This window comes from Rhinatrema bivittatum, chromosome 3, assembly GCF_901001135.1.
Source record: "Rhinatrema bivittatum chromosome 3, aRhiBiv1.1, whole genome shotgun sequence".
Taxonomy (NCBI): Eukaryota; Metazoa; Chordata; class Amphibia; order Gymnophiona; family Rhinatrematidae; genus Rhinatrema; species Rhinatrema bivittatum.
The window spans coordinates 10327416-10348533 of NC_042617.1; the positions used below are offsets into that span (position 1 = coordinate 10327416).

General features: G+C 46.7%; 1 protein-coding gene across 8 annotated transcripts in view; it reads left to right on the plus strand.

Moving 5' to 3' along the window:
- Positions 1–248: 248 nt before the first annotated feature.
- RNF8 (ring finger protein 8) overlaps positions 249–21118 on the plus strand; it is a 98765-nt gene continuing 77895 nt past the window's right edge. For 2 of the 8 annotated variants that reach the window (XM_029592897.1, XM_029592896.1), the window contains exon 1: positions 648–789. In XM_029592897.1, coding sequence (XP_029448757.1) covers positions 691–789 — 99 coding nt within the window. In that variant the 5' untranslated portion in view covers positions 648–690. Of the gene's footprint in view, positions 508–646; positions 790–993; positions 1255–21118 lie in introns of those variants that run through there. The other 6 variants (XM_029592891.1, XM_029592894.1, XM_029592893.1 and 3 more) reach the window with 6 other exon arrangements.

Sequence of the window (21118 nt, forward strand, 5' to 3'; positions counted from 1 at the left end):
GTCACTTTATTTAATTTGTTTTGTTTATTTACTTATGTCTCCGTGCAAGGACATGAAAGGCATGCATTTGTGACTCTATCCTATGAAGCATGACCTTATCCTCTTGCTTTTCAGTAGGATAAGCTGGAAGCCCGTGTTTGGCGCCAATCTTTCATTTCTTCCTGAACAGATTGCATCACTGGTGCCCATTGAATTTTAAGGAGGCGGGAAAGGCTGAGGCGCCCCGCGTCAGGAGCTGGGGGGGGCGGGGTTCAGCGCGCGGGTCTGCGATGGATTGTTCATGCCTGGCAGCTAGAGGGCTCTGCAGGGACCGGCAGCTTCGCGAGCGATTGCTTTGGGCTGGGAGTTAAACCATGGCGGCAGCGGCGGTGGAAGAGGGCCGGAGCCGCGGTCTGAGGTGGAAGTGAAAACCCCGGAGCGGCCAGGATGGCGGCGGGCGGCAGGTGCTGGTGTCTGCGCCGCCTCGGGATGAACCGCGAGTGGCTGCTGCTGGAAAACAGCGCGGAGGTGAGAGCCGGGGATTCCCGGCCCCCCGTAACGCTCCCTGACGCCAGGGCCGCACCTTCCGCCGCCCCGCTGGACGGATGGGGGGGAGGATTGGGTTCTCCCTTCTGGAAGCCGGGGGAAAGGCTCCTTTCGCGCCCTCCGTGCAAAGGCAGTGACGGAGCAGGGCTGCCATGGCAACGGAGGATGACGTCGCAGGCCGGCGAGGCCTGGCCGTCTAGATCGCCTCTCAGGGCTTTAAAAGAAGAAGACAAGCTCGGTCCCCTATGGTTTTTGTTCAGAAATGTAAATTTCTCTCCCCCTCCCCTCAGAGTTTGGCCGCTCTTTCAGTCCGCGCCCCTTCTCCGTATCTTTTTCTATCACTGAGGGGATGGCAATAACTTTATTGACAAGACACCGCTTTACAAGTCTTCCCAAAGCAGTGCCTGCCGCCCGGCTAAGCAGCGGGCGGGCCACAGGATTTTAAACGTAGGAGCGAGCGGGGGTTGGGTCTCTTGAGGCATTGTCAGGTGATTGGGAGATGCCCATAGTAGTTGACTGTAATCCGCTTTGGCGTGCTGAAAAGCGGAATATAAAGCGAAATAAATATAGGGGTTGTTAGGATATTAGATGAACTTGCTCCATGAAAATTTCAGAATATGCATCGGGAAAAAAGTGGTTTAGCAAGGAATTACATGGTTTAAAAACGGAGGTGGGTTGGATGGAGAGAATTTGGAGGAAGCATGACAAAATTTGGCTAATTTTTTTCTGGTAAGGCAGTAGTTAAGGCTAAGAATGATACATTTTCTAGGCTGATTTTAGAAGGTGCTGGTAATCCAAAAATATTATTTTATGTGGTAAAAATATTGTTACAAATACATGTGTGGATAGCAGAATACCCATTAGTGAGGATTTTATTGCTGGTTATATTAGGAAGTTTGATGATTTGAGGAGGAGTTGGGCACGATCAGCCAATCTTCTTTGGAGTTAGATGAGGATGTGATATTTGACCAGGATGAAAGTGCCAGGTATCTGGTACTTTATCATCATTTGTGACTGTGTATGATGGAGTTTAAGCAACTTCTTACACAGGTACGACTGTGTTTTGTTTATTGGCCTCTTGTTCAGTAGGTCTGGTAGTCATTACCAGATGTAGGTTTAAAATATATATTGCAGATAGTTAATGCCTCATTGGAAGAAGGTCATGTGTCAACTATATGAGCAATATGATTATTACACTTATATTAAAGTGTACGTACCTGGATCAGTCCAGACCGTGGGTTGATCCTCCTGTCCAGCAGATGGAGACAGACCAAAACTGAAAAGGGTATCCTATATCAGGACAGAGCCTACCCTGCAGCCCTTCACTATTTGTCTGTCTCCAGCAGATGCAGGCAACTCACCCTGCGGTTCTCTTTCCTTCTTAGCTTGCCATTACTCTGTGGGGTCCTTTTTCTTCTTTCTTGGCACTTGCCTGTCACACGGCTCTCCCGCGATGGGCTTTGCCCCGGGTGCCTGCCAGGTGGGGAGGGCCCCTCCACAGCAGCGTTCAAGTCAGCGACCCGGGGGAGGACTTTTTGACGCAAGGCCAGGCCATTCCCGACTCGGTAACCCGCAGGAACGGCGGCCATTTTGAGAAATAGTGCAGCTCCCGTTTCGGGGCTGCTGGAGGGAGAGGAGCCGGACTCTCTGTACCTGCTCAAAAATATAACAGTACTCTAACCTTGAACAGCTGATATCTCCCTAGCAGGGAAGATTCATTCCCATGTAAGTGCTCAAAGACTAGCAGCCATTAGGCTGACCCAGAGCAGCTGATGTCTTGGGTCTCACAGCAGGGAAGATTCTTTCCCCTGCAATTGCTCTGAAACTACCAGCCGTCTTTCTGACCCTGAGCCATCTCTGCTCCCTCGGCAGGGAAGACTAATCCCCCTGCAACTGTTCAAAAAAAGAAAAGAAAAGAGCAACGTTTACTTTGCCCTCCGAAGTGGGTCTTTCTTTCCCTGCACCTCTTCTTCGGGGTTACGTACAGGTTCCTTCACCTGCATGTGCTTCCTCCTGCAGACCGGCCCAGTTGACCCCTCCACGGCGGCTCCCCTTGATCTGCCACGCTTTTCTTTGGCTGCCTAGCCCATGGGGAGCCTGTTTGTGGCTCTCCCGTGATGGGCTCTGCTTTGGTCCCCGGCTGCTTGGAACGGCTCCCTCCGCGGGGGCGCCGAGTCATACGCCCTGGGGTCGGTTTTTTTCCAGCGCGTGGCTAGGCCGTTTCCTGCCCGAAAGACCGCGGGAGTGGCGGCCATTTTTGGGGGAGGAATTTTTCTCTTTACATTCAGGACAGGACGAATAAAGTGAGTCCATTTTTAAAGTTTTCCCACAGACTCTAAGCCGTTCTTTCTCCAGAGGGGGTGCTCTAACCTTCCCCCCTCCCCCTCCTCGGGATTTCTATATCTCATTTCCCAGTGGAATTTGAGACTTTAATATACTTCCTATTTAGCAAGCCTGCAGGATGAGGATGCTCCCTCTCCTGTTTCCCCCTCCCAACTCATCTCCCTCGGGTATCTGCTACACAGCTCCCTGCTGTTCCTGGTGGCCATGCTTCCGCTGGAGTCAGGGTGGTACTGGGAGCCCCAGACCCCCACCCCCTCCCTCCACTAACCGGCTGTACCCTGATCCGGACTCTGTTTTTGCTACCAGGACCTCCCCTAAAAGGGGGATGGCCCGCGTGTTCTCCATTGTTACAAAGGGAAGAGCTAATTCAGCTCATTCTTTTTCTGTTGGAAGGGCTGGACATTGGAGTGTCACCAGAGGCTTCTATTACGTCTTCTCTCGCAGCTAACGTGGACCCGGTCCTGGTGGGACTTGGGGCTTCTACACATATGTTCACTTCCCACGCTATGCACAGTCAGCTGCTCCCCCGGGACTGTAAGTCTCCTGAGATGGGACTCCGCATGGGTGAGGCTATGGGCATGCTCTGTCCTCTCCCTGGTTGTTGCCCAGAGATGCTTTAACTTTTCAAGGTGGACATTTCCCTTTCCGCGGTCTCCAAGCTCTCCTCCATTCCACTTATGAAGACGATGACCCTGTAAGCGATTCCTCTGACGCCCTCTTGAAGTCCTGGCATTAGGGTCTGGGCGACTATCTGCGACAGTCTCATGCAGGAGGCAAGCCCTAGTTGGGTTCAACACCCAGCACCAGGACCTCCCGTCTACAGAGGTGGAGCAGGCTGGACGCCTGGAGGCAGTAATGGCACGGAAACCCTGAGGACTGATAGCTGCGGTTCATTCAGGCGAATTTCTGGCCACGCTTGACTTGACGGAAGCTTACCTACACATACCAACATAATGCAATCATCAGAAGTATCTCCGCTTCAACGTCCTGGGACAGCTCTCCTAGTTCCAAGCGCTTCCGTTTGGCCTCGCCGCCGTGCACATTTACCAAGGCTATGGTGGTCGTGGCGGCTGCTCTTCGCTGGGAAGGAGTCCTAGTCCATCCTCCTCTGGATGATTGACTTGTTCGTGCCAAATCTGAAGCTCTCTACAGGACAGCGGTCAACAGGGTCCTGACTCTCCTCACCTCTTTAAGGTAGATAGTCAGTTTTTTCCAAGTGCAATCTCTAGCCCTTCCAGGTTTTGGAATTTCTGGGAGCGCGCTTCGATACCTGAGTCGGCAAGGTGTTCCTACTGGACGTTTGAGCGCTCGGACTCATGGAGCAAGTGCACAACTTTCTCTTGCTCCTGCTCCCCAAGACATGGGTCTACCTTCCGGTCCTGGGTTTCCTGGTGTCCATGATAAACATGGTCCCTTGGATTTTTTGTGCTTATGCGACCATTATCGAGAGCTTTGCTATCCCACTGGAAGCCGGTGTCTGAATAGTTCCTGACGATTTCTCAGTTATCCAACTCTACCATCGCCAACATACAGTGGTACCTTTGGAAGGGAATGTCCTTGCAGACTCCTCAGGGGCTTGTAGTGACGACGGATGCCAGTCTTTCCGGTTGGGGAGCGGTGTGTCAGTCCCAAGCTACGTAAGGTTACTGGACTCCGGATCAGTCCCACTGGCACATCAATCAGCTGGAGGCCTGGGTGGTCTGCCAGGCTCTGTCTTCCTTCCTCTGAGCCGTCGCATAGCGGTACGCGTGCTTTTGGACAACTCTACTACGGTTGCCTCTGTCAATCCACAGGAGGGCACCAGGAGTCGTTTGGTGCCCTGGAAGCCGGCTAGCTCTTCATTCAGGAGGAGCGACTCCTGGAGCGCTTGGCAGCCTCCCATATAGTGGACATGGAGAATGTGCAAGCCGGTTCCCTGAGTCACCAGCGTCTGGATCCTGGTGAGTGGGACTTGTCAGATGGAGCGAGGAATCTGATTGTCCGCAGGTGGGTCCTCCTTACCTGGACCTGATGGCTACTTTGAGCAATACCAAAGCCTCCAGGTTATTTAGTCGCTGGAGGGAGCACTGTTCGGAAGGGGTGGATGCCCTGGTCTGTCCCTGGCCCCAAGATGTTCTCCTGTACGTGTTTTCCTCCTTGACTTCTAGTGGGAAAAGTACTCAGACGAATAGAACTTCCACGGGGGCCAGGCATTCTCGCGGCTCCCAAGTGGCCCCACAGACCGTGGTTCACGGATCTGGTAAACCTCGCGAAGGGCGGTCCTCTCAGCCTCTGCCATCTTCCACGCCTTCTCCGACAGGGTGCCGTATTTTTCAATCAGGTGGCTCGCTTCCATCTGGCGGCCTGACTTTTGCAAGGCGGAGATTAAGGGAGAAGGGATATAAAGAGGAAGCTCCACTCTGATGCAGGCTTGTACGCCTTCTACCTTTCTCGCCTATGTCCGGTTTTGGAAAGTTTTCCGATTGCGGAATCAGGCGTCCCGGCTTATAAAGCGCAGGTATACCAGGTCCTTCCTTCCTCCAGCAGGGCCTATCTCAAGGTTTGTTTTTCAGCTCGTTGCGTGTGCGAGTGTCTGCTCTCTGCTCCCTTTTTAGGCAGTGTTGATGGTTACGCGATGGCGGCTTACCCAGATGTCGTTCGCTCCATCTAGGGTGTTAAGCATTTGAATCCGCCTGCCGGGCTACTTGTCCATCATGGAATTTTTAACTTCGTTCTTCGGGCTCTCTACGAGGCACCTTTCGAACCTCTCCGCCGGTCTGCTCTTAAGGTTTTGATGCTCAAGACTGTGTTCCTGTTTTTCAGTTGCTCCGCCAAAAGGGTGTCAGAGATTCAAGTGTTGTCTTGCAGGGAACCCTTTCTAGGGTTCAGGGGTCTCCCTACAGACGGTCTCTTCCTTCTTGCCGAGAGTTGTTTCCTTTTTTCATGTCAATTAATCGGTGGAGTTTCCCCGTGTTTTTCTCCTAAGGATGTAGCAGGTACGGCGGGGGAGGGGGGGGGGATCTTCAGCGACTTGATGCGTTATCTTCAGGTTACAAATGCTTCGGATCATCTTTTTGTTCTCTGGAGTGGCCCAGATATGGGCAATCAGGCCACTATGGCTACGATTGCTCGTGGTTGAAGGAGGCGGTTGCATCGGCCTATATCCGTCAAGGCTGACCGCTCCTGGAGGGCCTTAAGGCTCATTCCTTGCCTTCTCCGGCTACGTTTTGGGCGGAGATTCAATCGGTTTCTCCGCAGGAAATATGCAGGGCAACTACGTGGAAATTCCTGAATGCTTTTGCTCGCCATCACCGTCTTGATGTTCGGGCGCCAGTGTTTGGATCCTTCAGACGGCAGTCTCTTCGAGTGGGGCTGTCTCAGTCCTACCCTATCTAGGGAAGCTTTGGTACATCCCACGGTCTAGACTGATCCAGGTATGTACAGGGAAAGGAAAATTTGGTTCTTACCTGCTAATTTTCGTTCCTGTAGTACCACGGATCAGTCCAGACGCCCTCCCATGTCTTTTCGGTCCATCCGGTCGAAGTCTTTTTCTTCCTTACATGTAATTTGGATATCTTCTTTTTCCATTATACTTGAAGGCACCAGAAGCATCTATTAAGATGACCATGGGTAGTTATAAGAGAGCGATGATTTACAGAGTTGATTCAATTGTTCCTTTCTTTACAAAATGTCTTAGTTATCTTGTTACTTGCTTGACCTCCTACTAGTTGTCTTTATACTTATCTGCTTTGACAAAGGTTATACTGAAGGGATGCAGGGTAGGCTCTGTCCTGATATAGGATACCCTTTTCAGTTTCGTCTGTCTCCATCTGCTGGACAGGAGGCTCAACCCATGGTCTGGACTGATCTGTGGTACTACAGGAACGAAAATTAGCAGGTAAGAACCAATTTTCCTATGGATGAAAATTGTTGTACCAACTATAGACCAGTGGCATCTATTTCTTTTATAGCTGAGTTTTATAGAGAGAGTAGTTACAATACAGTTGACATCTTTTTTAGAGGAAGAAAGGAATTTGGATAAATATTAGGGAACATTTAAGAAAAGCTCTCGATAATGGATGATATATTGGGTAAATTAAATAAGGGAGGGAGGAGGTGGTTTTGATGCTTTTAGATTTGTCCTCTGCCTTTTATCTGGTAGATCATTTTATGTTGATTTGGAGGTGCTTTGATATGGGGATCAAAGGTTGGTCTTGAGCTGGTTTTAAGAAAATAAGAACTTGTCAGACCAAGGGTCTATCAAGCCCAGTATCCTGTTTCCAACAGTGGCCAATCCAGATCACAATATCTGGCAGGATCATAAACATTAGTTAGATCCCATGCCGCTATTGCCCAAGGATAAGTATTGACTTTTCCAAGTTCTATCTGGTTATTAGGTTTATGGTCTTCTACTCCAAGAACTTGTCCAAACCTTTTTTAAACCCACCTACACTATCTCCTTTTACCACATCCTCCGGCAATGAATTCCAGAGCTTAATTGTGCATTGTGTGAGAGAATTTTTTCTGATTTGTTTTGAATGTGCTACTTGCTAACTTCATGGAGTGCTCCCTAGGTTTTGTATTTGAAAGAGTGTAACTAATTCACATTTACCCTTTCTATTCTACCCATGATGATATAGACTTTTATTATATCCCCCTTCAGCAGCCTCTTCTCCAAACTGAACAGCCCTAGGCTTTCCTTATATGGTAGCCATTTCAGCCCCTATATCATTTTGGATGCCTTTCTCTGTATGTGTTCCAGATCAGCTATATCTTTTTTGAGATGCGACATCCAGACTTGCACACAGTATTCTAGGGGCAGTCTCACCATAGAGCGATCCAGAGGTATGATATTCTCTGTTTTATTCTCCATTTCTTTCCTCATAATTCCTTTTCCTGGGTGGTAACTCCTAATATGGAACCTAATATTGTGTAACTGCAGTGTGAGTTACTTTTCATAATGTGCATCACTTAAATTTCACATTAAATTTCATCTGCTATTGGATGCCCACTCTTTGGGGTAGATTTTATAAATTTGCGCGAGGGCGTACTTTTGTTCGCGCACCAGGCGCGAACTAACGTACGCTGGATTTTATAAGATACGCGCGTATCTTATAAAATCCAGGGTCGGCGCGCGCAAGGGGGTGCACATTTGTGCAACCTGTGCGCGCTGGGCCCGGCGCGCGTTGCCTGTTCCCTCCGAAGCCGCTCCGAAATCGGAGCGGCCTCGGAGGGAACTTTCCTTCGCCCTCCCCCCGCCTTCCCCTCCCTTCCCCTACCTAACCCCCCCCCCCCCCCCCCCACCTTTGTTGCCAGATTTACACCTGCTGAAAGCAGATGTAAATCTGCGCGCGCCAGCGGGCTGCTGGCGTGCCATCACCCGACCCAGGGGCTGGTCCGGAGGCCTTGACCACGCCCCTGGGCCGGCGCCACGCCCCTGGACACACCCCCGCCCCTTTTACGAAGCTCTGGGACTTACGCGCGTCCCGGGGCTGTGACCACGCCCCTGGGCCGGCACCACTCCCCTGGACACGCCCCCGCCTTTTTACGAAGCCCCGGGATTTACGCGCGCAGGGCATTTAAAATCCGGCCCTTTGTCTCACAATGACTTCCTGCAATTTCTCATAATCTGCTTGTGATTTAACAACTTGTAGTCATTTTGTATCATTTATTTATTTTTATATGCCGACGTTTGTAGGGTACATTACATCGGTTTACAATAAGTACAATTTAAGACTCAGTAAAAGAAATCATAGTATAAAATACAGTAAAATTCAAAATATAAAAGTACATTTAAGATATATAATTAAATACAATAAAAATCCTAAATATTCTAAAACTAACTATAACTATATTATAAAAAGGATGATTGGGGAATTCAATATATCAATAAATGTTATGTGAATGCTTGTTGGAAAAGCCAGGTTTTAATGCCTTTCTTAAATGTTCTGCTGTTTGATTCCATTCTTAGATCTTGAGGAAATGAGTTCCTTAGTTGAGGGCCTGCTATTGATATGGCTCTTTGTCTTACGGCATTTAAATGTGCTGTTTTACAGGAAGGGACGGGTAGTGTCGCATTACTTGCAGAACGAGTGATTCTCTGAGGAGTATGAAAATGCAATGCAGCAGTGATTCCATTTTGTCGTTATATAGTGTTTTGTGGATTAGTGAGAGTGTTTTAAATTGCGTACGGTAAATGATTGGAAGCCAGTGTAAATCTTTTAGTACTGGAGTTATGTGTTCGGATCTTTTAGTATTTGCTACAATTCTAGCAGCTGAGTTCTACAACAATTGAAGGGGGTCTAATGGTGGATGCTGGAAGTCCTAGAAAAAGAGCATTGCAATAATCTATTTTTTAAAAAAGGAGTGCTTGAAGAACTGTTCTAAAATTGACAATTTAATTCAGAAACGCATTACCTGTGCGTCTATATATAGAGGCAATGGCACCGGTATCCAAGAAGCTCAGAAGGCATTCTCTTTGCACAGCCTGCCACATCAGAGCCGCACAGCCTAACTAGAGTCCTGTCTGTGCCATCATTGTGAAGAAGCCCAAGGGATACCAAAGCCTGGTCCCTCACAGTCTGGAACTACTACATACGATAGCACCAAGAAGGCATTTCAGAGGTTCCTGCTCAAACTCCCCCTGGGGCTAACATGGACCCAGAGGCCTTCTCCTGGTTAGAATTTTTCCAGGGACTGCAAGCCTTCGTTCAGGCACAATCAGCCCCGGTTGCGACCCAGGTCCAGCCTCAGCCAGGAGCACCTGACCCTCCCGGCCCTGCTCGGGTGCCACGAGACATGCCTCGCCTCACCAAGAATTTTACTGACTGTGACCCGGACACCTCAGATGATAATGGTGCCTCAGTGGAGGAAGGGGAAATCCCTCCAGGCCTGGAACCATACAGAACAATGCTTCACTTCTTCCACAGGGATGAATTACCAGCCCTTGTTTACCAGACTCTGGGGATCCCAGACACGGACCCTATGGCGGAACCAAAGAAGAACCCCATCTTGGTGTCCCTTCATAAGGCCTCATGCTATTTCCCAATGATGGAGGCCATCCAGGAACTGATTGACCTGGAGTGGGATGCCCCGAGGCAAGCTTTAAAGAAGGAAGCCTTGTACCCTCTGGAACCTGCGTTTCCCGAAAGTGGATGGCATGGTCTGCGCCATCTTGAAGCTAACAACCATTCCCATGGAGGGAGGGGCAGCATTGAAGGATACTCAGGATAGCCGATTAGAATACATGCTTAAGCATTCGATGCAACAGCTATGACACTGCAGATAGCTTTCTGCTTGGCGCTGATGGCACGTTCCTGCTTGCTTCTATCAAGAGAGGCAGATAATTCCGGAACGTATGCCGGTGAAGCGATCGAACCTGCAGCAGCCTTCCTGGTGGACGCAAGCTCAAACTTGGTGTGTACCTTAGCCAGAGGAGTAGCCTCGGTAATGGCGGTCAGAAGGCAGTTATGGTTGCAGAACTGGTCGGCAGACGCGACTTTAAAGGCGAATCTCACAAGAATGCCCTTTAAGGGATCTCTCCTATTCAGAAGTGAATTAGAGAAGTTAGCCAGCAAGGGGACGAATCTTCAGTGCCTCGGCTACCGGAAGACAGGGGTAAAAGATTCCAATGCCCCCCCCCCCCCCGAAGAACTAGGGGCAGAGGCTCCCAACGATTTCGACCCTACAGGAACTCATCATTCCATGTACCTCGCCCCTCCGGAACCAACAGGCCGATACAGTACAGTGCGCTCCGTTGGAGCGCACTGTTAACCTGCTTTTGGACGCACATTTTCCCTTACCCCCTTGTTCAGTAAGGGGCGGAAAACGTGCGTCCAACCTGCGGCACCTAATAGCGCCCTCAACATGCAAATGCATGTTGATGGCCTGTTAGATATTCGCGCACGATTCAGAAAGTAAAATGTGCATCCAAGCCACACATTTTACTTTCAGAAATTAGCGCCTACCCAAAGGTAGGCGCTAATTTCTTCCGGCACCGGGAAAGTGCACAGAAAAGCAGTAAAAACTGCTTTTCTGTGCACCCTCCGACTTAATATCATGGCGATATTAAGTCGGAGGTCCTGAGGAGTAAAAAAAAAAAAAAAAATTGGAAGTCGGCTGTCGGGTCGAAAACCGGATGCTCAATTTTGCCGGCGTCCAGTTTCCGAGCCCGTGGCTGACAGCGGGCTCGAGAACCGACGCCAGCAAAATTGAGCGTCGGCTGTCAAACCCGCTGACAGCCGCCGCTCCGGGCTAAAAGGAGGCGCTATGGACGCGCTAGTGTCCCTAGCACCTCCTTTTGCCTGTTTCTACCGCACCACCTAATTTAAATACTGAATCGCGCGTGCTGGGAGAGCAGGCATTCGTCCGCTCTCCCGCGGACTTTACTGAATCGGCCTGCAAGAGAGGAGGAACAGGCCTGGGGGCAGGCTCGAACCGTGCTTCCTAATGAGAATGGGCTGACCCATCCACAGGAAGAGGAAGTAGGGGTTTGGTTTTCCCTCTTCTACCAATGATGGGTCGAAATCACGTCGGACAAATGGGTACTAAACATCATTCGAGAAGGTTACTCTCTGGAGTTTCGCAGCATCCCTCGGGACAAATTTATATCATCACCCTGCCACTCCCACACCAAGATACTGGCAGTGGAATCCATTCTGGCAAGACTACTCATTCTGAAGGCTATAACTCCGGTACCTACACCCCAGAAAAATATGGGGCGTTATTCCATCTATTTTATCGTTCCCAAGAAAAGGATCATTCTGACCCATCTTGGACCTCAGGAACGTCAACTGTTATCTGTGGGTACTACACTTCCGCATGGAAACTCTCTGCTCCGTAATAATGGCTGTACAACCGGGAGAGCTCCTAACCTCCTTGAACCTCTCAGAAGCCTACCTTTACATCCCAGTCCATCAAGATCACATGTGTTTTCTATGCTTTGCGGTACTGGGACACCATTACCAATTCTGAGCGCTACCTTCAGCCTAGCAACCGCCCCCAGAACATTCTCCAAAATTATGATGGTCGTGGTGGCAACACTAAGGAAGGACGGGATCTTGGTACACCCTTTCTTGGATGACTGGTTGATCAGGGCAAAGTCTTCGGAAGAGAGCCAGCAGGTGACCAGCAGAGTCAAGAACCTACTGCAGGAACTCAGTTGGGTCATGAACATGGTCAAGAGCAGTCTGCATCCCTCTCAGTCTCTAGAGTACCTGGGGGCCTGTTTCGACACCAAACAGAACAAAGTCTTCCTCCCTCCCCCGAGGAGGAGGAAGCTACTGGAACAATTACGACGATTGATGACCAATGCACGCCCCATGGTATGGGACTATCTTCAAGTCCTCGGACTCATGGCATCAACCCTGGAGATCATTCCATGGGCAAGGGCTCACATGCGACCACTCCAGTGCTCCTTACTGTCACGCTGGAACCCACTGTCCCAGGACTACTCAATTCGCCTCCAGCTACCAGCAGAGGTACGTTCTCAGTTTCAGTGGTGGCTACAGGAAGACCACCTAAGCAGAGGAGTAAGCCTATTCCCACCGAACTGGATCGTGCTCACCACGGATGCGACCCTACGAGGGTGGGTAGCCCACTGTCAGGAGCTGACGGCCCAGGGACAATGGAGCAAGGAAGAGGCGGGATGGAACATAAACCTCCTGGAAGCTCGAGCAATCAGACTAGCGTGTCTGCGATTTAGCCACAGGCTCCGAAGCAAAGCGATTCGAGTAAAGTCGGACAACGCTACAACGGTTGCCTACATCAACCACCAGGGAGGAACCAGGAGCCAGCAGGTGTTTTTGGAGATAGACCCTCTCATGGCATGAGTGGAGGTAAATCTACAAGGGATCTCAGCCTCCCACATGGCAGGAAAAGACAACGTCTCAGCAGACTTCCTCAGCAAAGAGAGCCTGGACCCAGGGGAATGGACGCTGTCGACCACAGCCTTCCAACTGGTAGTAAATCGCTGGGGCCTCCCAGCCATGGACCTACTGGCAACCTCTCTCATTGTCCAAGTCCCCAGGTTCTTCAGCCACAGACAAGAGCCATACTCCCAAGGGATCGACGCTCTCGTCCAGACCTGGCCAGAGGAAGACTTACTGTACGCCTTCCCCCCATGGCCACTACTGGGCAAGATAGAACACCACAGGGCCAAGATGCCCATGGTACACAGACATGCAAAGACTCCTTGAGGGGAGCCCTCTGTGCCTATCTCCACACAGGGACCTTCTCCAGCAGGGCCCGATTCTTTATGAAGATCCTTCTCTATTCTCTAAGAACATGCCTATACCGGGTAATAGCAGTGGCTATTTTCTCAGTCAGCTTAATTAATAGCAGGTAATGGACTTCTCCAAGAATTTCCTCTCTTACGGTCTGGCCCTTGAGAGGACTCGTCTGAAGAAGCGTGGTTACTCGAAGGCCGAGATTGACACCCTGCTCCGCGCATGCAAGTTCTCAACATCTCTGGCATATATACGGGTCTGGAGAATATTCGAAGCTTGGTGCGAGGACCGCTGGTTATTCCCATGGACAGCCAAGATCTCCATGATTCTGGAGTTTCTACAGGACGGTATGAAGAAGGATTTGTCACTCAACTCCCTCAAGGTGCAAATAGCAGCCTTCTCCTGCTTCAGAGCCGAAGTGAACGGAATCCGTCTATCAGCTCATCCGGACTTGGCCTGTTTCCTAAAAGGGGTTAAGCAACATCGGCCACCCCTAAAGTGGCCGGTGCCCCCAGGGCCGGTGCAAGGATATTAGGCACCCTAGGCAAACCTTACAGCCTGGCACCCCCCATACACAATTTTAAATTATGCATTTATAACATATTTTACATGAAAAATTACATTCTGAGGTAAAATTAAAATACACGTTGTGTTAATTTCATGCACTGTTGTGATGCCAACAAGAAAACTTTGCATCTTGGAATTCATATGGCATCATACCTATTATGATTTGGCATGGTCCTCCCTTATCAGCACAGTACTATCTGCCAACACTCAAAGAATAACAACCCGACCTATGAAAAAGAATACCACAAATATTACACCAGAATCTAAAATATCAATACATCAGGAAACAGAACAGGCCAAGCTACTACAGATCCCTACAGAGAAACCACATGCTAAGAATGCTTCATCTCAGACTTTGCATGCAGAACACAAACCCTCACCAATTACAGAATAAAGCCACATAAAGTATAAATAGAAATGTGCAGACAAAAACTGAACTGTAAAACCCAATACGCCAGACTCTACAGTGCACAATGGAAAAACAAAAATCACCATTCCTCATAAAACAATCAATAAAATCAAGATATATAAATCATTAATCATAATAGTAAAATCATACTAATAAAATAATTTCAAAACAGCTGATGAATAGAATATCCAATAATTAGACTCATGCAAATTTTGAAAGCTTTACCAATCACCAATAAAATATTTCAAAACAGCAGACACATCACATACTACCCAATAATTAAAATGGTAGTCAATCAAGAAAAATGAACTTAAAAAGCCACCTTTACTTACCATCTCCAGCAGTTCTCCTACTCCTTTCTCTTGCAGGCCACACCAGAAGCAGCAGTAGCTGCTGAAGCTGTCCTCACGGTCCTCTTCCTTAGGGACCACAACTAGTCTCTTCTCTCTCACAAACACACACCAGTCACATTCTCAGGACCAGTTTTTCATCTCTCACACACCAATCATCTCCAACTGGAAAATATTCTCAAGATCAAAATCGTAGAGCATATAGAAAGACATGGTTTAATGGAACAGTCAACATGGATTTACCCAAGGGAAGTCTTACCTAACAAATCTGCTTCATTTTTTTGAAGGGGTTAATAAACATGTGGATAAAGGTGAACTGGTAGATATAGTGTATTTGGATTTTCAGAAGGCGTTTGACAAAGTCCCTCATGGGAGGCTTCTACGAAAACTAAAAAGTCATGGGATAGGAGACCATGTCCTGTCATGGATTACAACCTGGTTAAAAGACAGGAAACAGAGAGTAGGATTAAATGGTCAATTTTCTCAGTGGAAAAGGGTAAACAGTGGAGTGCCTCAGGGATCTGTACTTGGACTGGTGCTTTTCAATATATATATATTTATTTATTTATTTTACAGGTTTTATATACCGTCATTCGGCTTCATTATAAAGCCATCATAACGGTTTACAACATGGGAAGGTTTCAAGCACATTAATAAGACTGTTAACAATGAGAGACATCCTTTTATATTTATATATATATTTATATATTTTATATAATTTAGGGGGGGAATCGACCGCCAGGGAATTATGCACTTAACTAGGGTGAGGGGAAATTGGCCTGGAAGGCCTGCAAAGCTGCCTTTGTTTGTTTGTTTTTTTTTTCCCTGCATCAGCATTTAATTGGCTGCATCCTTTGAATATAGCCTGTTAAAGGCACAGTTATCTGGGTATATGTCCCTGGATAACTTTGAAACATAACTGATATAGATATATATATATATATATATGATCTGGAAAAAAATACGACGAGTGAGGTTATCAAATTTGCGGATGACACAAAATTATTCAGAGTAGTTAAATCACAAGCGGATTGTGATACATTACAGGAGGGCGTTGCAAGACTGGAAGATTGGGCATCCAAATTGGGAATCCAGATGAAATTTAATGTGGACAAGTGCAAGGTGTTGCATATAGGGAAAAATAACCCTTGCTGTAGTTACACAATGTTAGGTTCCATATTAGGAGCTACCACCCAGGAAAAAGATCTAGGCTTCAGAGTGGATAATACTTTAAAATTGTCGGCTCAGTGTGCTGCAGCAGTCAAAAAAGCAAACAGAATGTTAGGAATTATTAGGAAGGGAATAGTTAATAAAGTGGAAAATGTCATAATGCCTCTATATCGTTCCATGGTGAGACCGCACCTTGAATACTGTGTACAATTCTGGTCACCGCATCTCAAAAAAGATATAGTTGCGATGGAGAAGGTACAGAGAAGGGCAACCAAAATGATAAAGGGGATCGAACAGCTCCCCTATGAGGAAAGGCTGAAGAGGTTAGGGCTGTTCAGCTTGGAGAAGAGATGGCTGAGGGGGGATATGATAGAGGTCTTTAAGATCATGAGAAGTCTTGAATGAGTAGATGTGAGACTGTTATTTACACTTTTGAATAATAGAAGGACTAGGGGGCATTCCATGAAGTTAGCAAGTAGCACATTTAAGACTAATTGGAGAAAATTAATTTTCACTCAGCGCACAATAAAGCTCTGGAATTTGTTGCCAGAGGATGTTGTTAGTGCAGTTAGGGTAGCTGGGTTCAAAAAAGGTTTGGATAAGTTCTTGGAGGAGAAGTCCATTAACTGCTATTAATCAAGTTGACTTAGGGAATGACCTCTGCTATTACTGGCATCAGTAGCATGGGATCTTCTTAGTGTTTGGGTAATTGCCCGGTTCTTGTAGCTTGCTTTGGCCTCTGTTGGAAACAGGATACTGGGCTTGATGGACCCTTGGTCTGACCCAGCATGGCAATTTCTTATGTTCTTACTACAATTGCTGGACTGCCTTTTTTGACCTTTTGCCTATAGACCTGCAAAGTGATTTAAGTCCTAACCCCTTGTGTTGGGCTGTGGAATCGACACATCATTCCAATAGCCCCAATTCGTTCTCCGGGGTGGGGTGGGGGCAAGGGAGGGTGTTTGAATGCAGATGATAGAGGCAATGAATGGGATGTCTGGTCTGATGGATGGATGATTGAGTCTATACCTGTGCGTCAGGTCTCTATCTTACATATGTCCTGCACTGGTGGTTATATATATATATGTATTATTATTTTTTTTTTTTTAACTTTCTCTTTATTAATTTTCAAAAAATTATACAAAGTATCCACCTTGTTACAAGAAAATCCATCCTCATCCAACCTGGAGGCTCACAAAGCTCTCATGCACCGCTACCAGATATCCATTGCCCAATCAAAGAGGGATTTCTTCTCACAGAAAATCCACCATTTCATATTCGACCCTAAAGCATTATTCTCTCTCGTCTCGTCTCTCACCAAACCTTCCCCCACGACCATCCCAGACGATCAAGCAGCTAGCAAAGCCTCAGAGCTAGCAACTTACTTAAAAAAAAAAAAATCTCCGATCTGATCAGACCATTAAAAGCCAACAACACTCATCTGCCCCCACCCTCTTACTCTTCATATACTCAACAGAACACAAGCCTGGAAACTTTTGAGCTGACATCAACATTAGAGATTGAAACAGTCCTAAGGAAGATCAAACCGGCTTCGCACCCTACAGATGCGATCCCTTCCAACTTACTCATCGCCATATCTAAAACCATCGCCAAACCTATCACCGATATCATTAATTGTTCACTAAAGCAAGGATTAGTTCCTGACCCCTTGAAACTCGCAATTCTTAAACCACTGCTGAAAAAACCCAACCTGTCTCCAGACAACCCAGCCAACTCGCTAAACTCCCCTTCATCTCCAAAATTCTAGAAAAAATAGTTAATAAACAACTCTCAGCATACCTGGACGATAACAATATACTAGCCCCCTCGCAGTTCGGCTTTCAAAAAGCCCGAAACACTGAAGCTCTATTAATCTCTTTAACAGACACTATTCTTTTTAACCTTGATAAAAAACAACCCGGCCTACTCATCCTCCTTGATCTATCAGCCGCGTTCGACACTGTGAACCACGCAATACTCTTGGACCGACTAACTGACATCGGAATCAAAGGCACCGCTCTTAGCTGGTTCAAGTCCTTTTTACACAACAGATTCTACAAGGTCAGAGTCAACAATAATGATTCACACCCCGTCTGCGCTTCTCTGGGAGTCCCCCAAGGCTCATCCTTATCCCCCACCCTCTTCAACATTTATCTTCTACTGCTCTGCCATCTCCTCTCCAAACTAAATTTAACGCACTACATTTACACAGACGATGTGCAAATATTCATCCCGGTCACCATTTCTCTACAAAAAACCCTAGAATTCTGGAACAACTGCCTTCAATCCATCAACAACCTGCTCATAAGCCTTAACCTGATTCTTAATACCAATAAGACCGAAATAGTCCTCATCTCTCAAGACGGTAAATATGCAATGTCCAACTCACACTTCACTCAACCATCCTTTTCCTCCCAAGTCAGAAACCTCGGAGTCCTCATAGAAAATCAATTAAACCTAAAGAGATTCATTAATAATACCACCAAGGATGGCTTCTATAAACTGCAAATCCTAAAACGGATCAGACCTCTCCTCCACTTCCAAGACTACCGCTCAGTTCTCCAGGCAATCATTTTCTCAAAAATCGACTACTGTAATTCACTTCTACTCGGCCTCCCAACTAACACCATTAAACTCTTACAAATGCTCCAAAGCGCTTCGGCTAGGATTCTGACTAAGACCAACATAAGAGATCATATTACCCCCGTCTTGAAGAACCTACACTGGCTCCCAATTAAGTTTAGAATCACTTACAAAGTTCTGACTATCATACACAAATCCATTCACAACCTCATCCCACTGGACCTCAACATACCTTTTCGACTACACGTACCATCCAGACCGGTAAGAGCAGCCTATAGAGATTCTCTCCTCGCTCCACCCATCAAAACCGCTCTAAATAAACAAGCTCTCTCCACAGTGGGCCCTGCAGAATGGAACTCTCTACCCCGGCAAGTACAATGCCCAATCACCTTCAAAAAGAGACTCAAAACTTGGCTATTTGAACAAGCATTTAATTAAAGCCAAGAATTTACTCTTACCTCACCTATCCATGCTTCAGACTCTCCATCAGATTACCGATAAGATTATATAGTAGAGTAACATTACAACTCTACACTCCTTAATCACATTTACATACCCCATACTCAGTATATTAAATTAATCAAATACACACCCAGTTATATAGCCAAGCTAGCAAAAGAATCATATTATTATATTATTATTTATACGTTTGGTCTTATTACCCTGTTTAATCCAAGTCTTTTCCCCTGTTTAATGTAACCGCATTCTTACAGGCTTGTTTATTGTTATAATGTAAACCGAAGTGATATGTAACTTTGCTACATGAACTTCGGTATATAAAAATGTTAAATAAATAAATAAGAAAAGTGGTATATCAAATGAGAAAAACAACAAATGGAAAAAAAAAAAAATTACAGCATGAAATTTACCAAGTAAATAAACCATTTGCATTTTTCTCCAGATCACCCTTTAGACCCCAAACTGTGGAAGGGGGGGGGGGGGGTAGAGTAACAACAAATTTAAGGAGATTTAAAACAAAACAACTTTTAGGAAATAATGGCTTCTCTATTCCGGCTAATACATTATCGCGGATATTAACCGCTACTCAATAACTTTGAAACTTTCTTCGCGTCAACAAAGTCTTTCAACTGCTCCAGTTGGAAAAATATGTAACTGTCTTTGTTGTACTTTACGACACATTTGCAGGGAAAGCGAAGGAAAAATGTTGTTCCCACATCTAAAGTTTCTTGTTTTAAAGAAAGAAAATATTTCCTTTTCACCTGGGTTGATTTCGTGAGGTCTGGAAATATCCTAATACGGGAACCCATAAACTCAGCGTTAGGTTTCTTAAAATACGCCCGCATTATCTCTCCTAGATCTTTCTCATTGTAAAGAGAGATTAACAACACTGACCTCTCAATGAATTCATAGGATACTTCCAAAAAACCAGTAAGGTTATCCACTAAATTAGGAGAAGCCTGTTGATTTTGAGTTTTATGCACGGAAGAAAATAAACTTTATCCCGGGGTGGGGTTATCCCGGGGTGGGGTTTTGTCAGAGGAAATCTCTAATACTTCATCGAAGTATCTTTTAATCGTCAGGCGAGGAATTTCCCCATCACCCTGGGAAAATTTAAAATTCTTAGATTTAAATGTCTCAGTGCATTCTCAATATTTTCAACCTTACGGTTTAAGGCCCCACAATCTTGAATAATTGTTGATTGAACTTTCTTTATTTGTTGTACTTCTTTTTCAACTTCCTGAAACTTCACTGATGCTTCCTGCTTGTTAACCTCATAACTCTTGTTCATAATTTCCATTTGAGTTGCCAAAACATTAATTTTCTCGGAGCAATCTATTAAGGATTTTGCCATTGCTGAAGACAAAGTCCAAAGTGAGTCTAGCGTTACTACCTCCGGCTTAATCAATGTTAACAACTCACTGGGGCAAACAGGGATTATTGGGGTAGTACGCACACCTCCACCGTTGACATCCTGTATTTCCTGTCCGTTTTGATGTCCCCCACCAGTGAGTGAATCCCCAATTCCTTCGGAGTGCTGCAATTGTCCTTCCACCGACGTCTCCCCCTCAGCCCGACTTTCTCGGCTAACCAACTTCGGGTCTCCGTTCGGGCGAGCAGTCGATGCTCCTCTTGCAGAAGGAGATAGTCTTACATCCAGAGGGCTGAGGATATTGCTTCCGAGGTAGGGTCAGAGTCCCTTCCTGTGACCCTACAGCCGGACCTCTCACACCCGAATTCACTGGCTTGACTGCACACTGCTCAATGGTTTTCTGCCCTGGAGGAACTGTAGAACTCGAGGGGTAACTTCTAGTCTTTCCTTTGCGTTTTGGAGCCATTATTTGCAGAGGTAATTTTCTTTCAGGAAACCAACGCCGGAGCTGCAGTGCTGTGCTTCTCATCGAGTCGCCATCTTGACTCCACCCCCCCAGGTGGTTATATGTATTCAGGTCTGGTTGTACTGGTGCTGTGCCGCAGGTTGCGGCTCATGGAAACTGGTAATAAAAAAATCATTTTTGAAAGTTTAGCACGAGAGCCGTGGATTTGCTTACTGTCCCCCTTCCAGTCATTAATTCAAATTTGATTATATTATGATCACTATTGCCAAGCGGCCTCACCACCGTTACCTCTCTCACCAAATCCTGTGCTCCACTGAGAATTAGATCTAAAACTGCTCCCTTTCTTGTTGGGTCCCAAACCAATTGTTCCATAAAGCTATCATTTATTCCATCTAGGAACTTTATCTCTCTAGCGTGTCCCAATGAAACATTTACCCAGTCAATATTGGAGTAATTGAAATCTCCCATTATTACCGCACTACCAATTTGGTTAGCTTCCCTAATTTCTCTTACCATTTCACTGTCCGTCTCACCATCTTGACCAGGTGGATGGGGTTTCTACCCATAAAGATTCAATTGTGCATTTAGTCTCATGTGACCCTATGCCATCCCGGACATAAAGCGCCACACCGCCTCCTGGGTGCTCCTCTCTGTCATTGTGATATAATT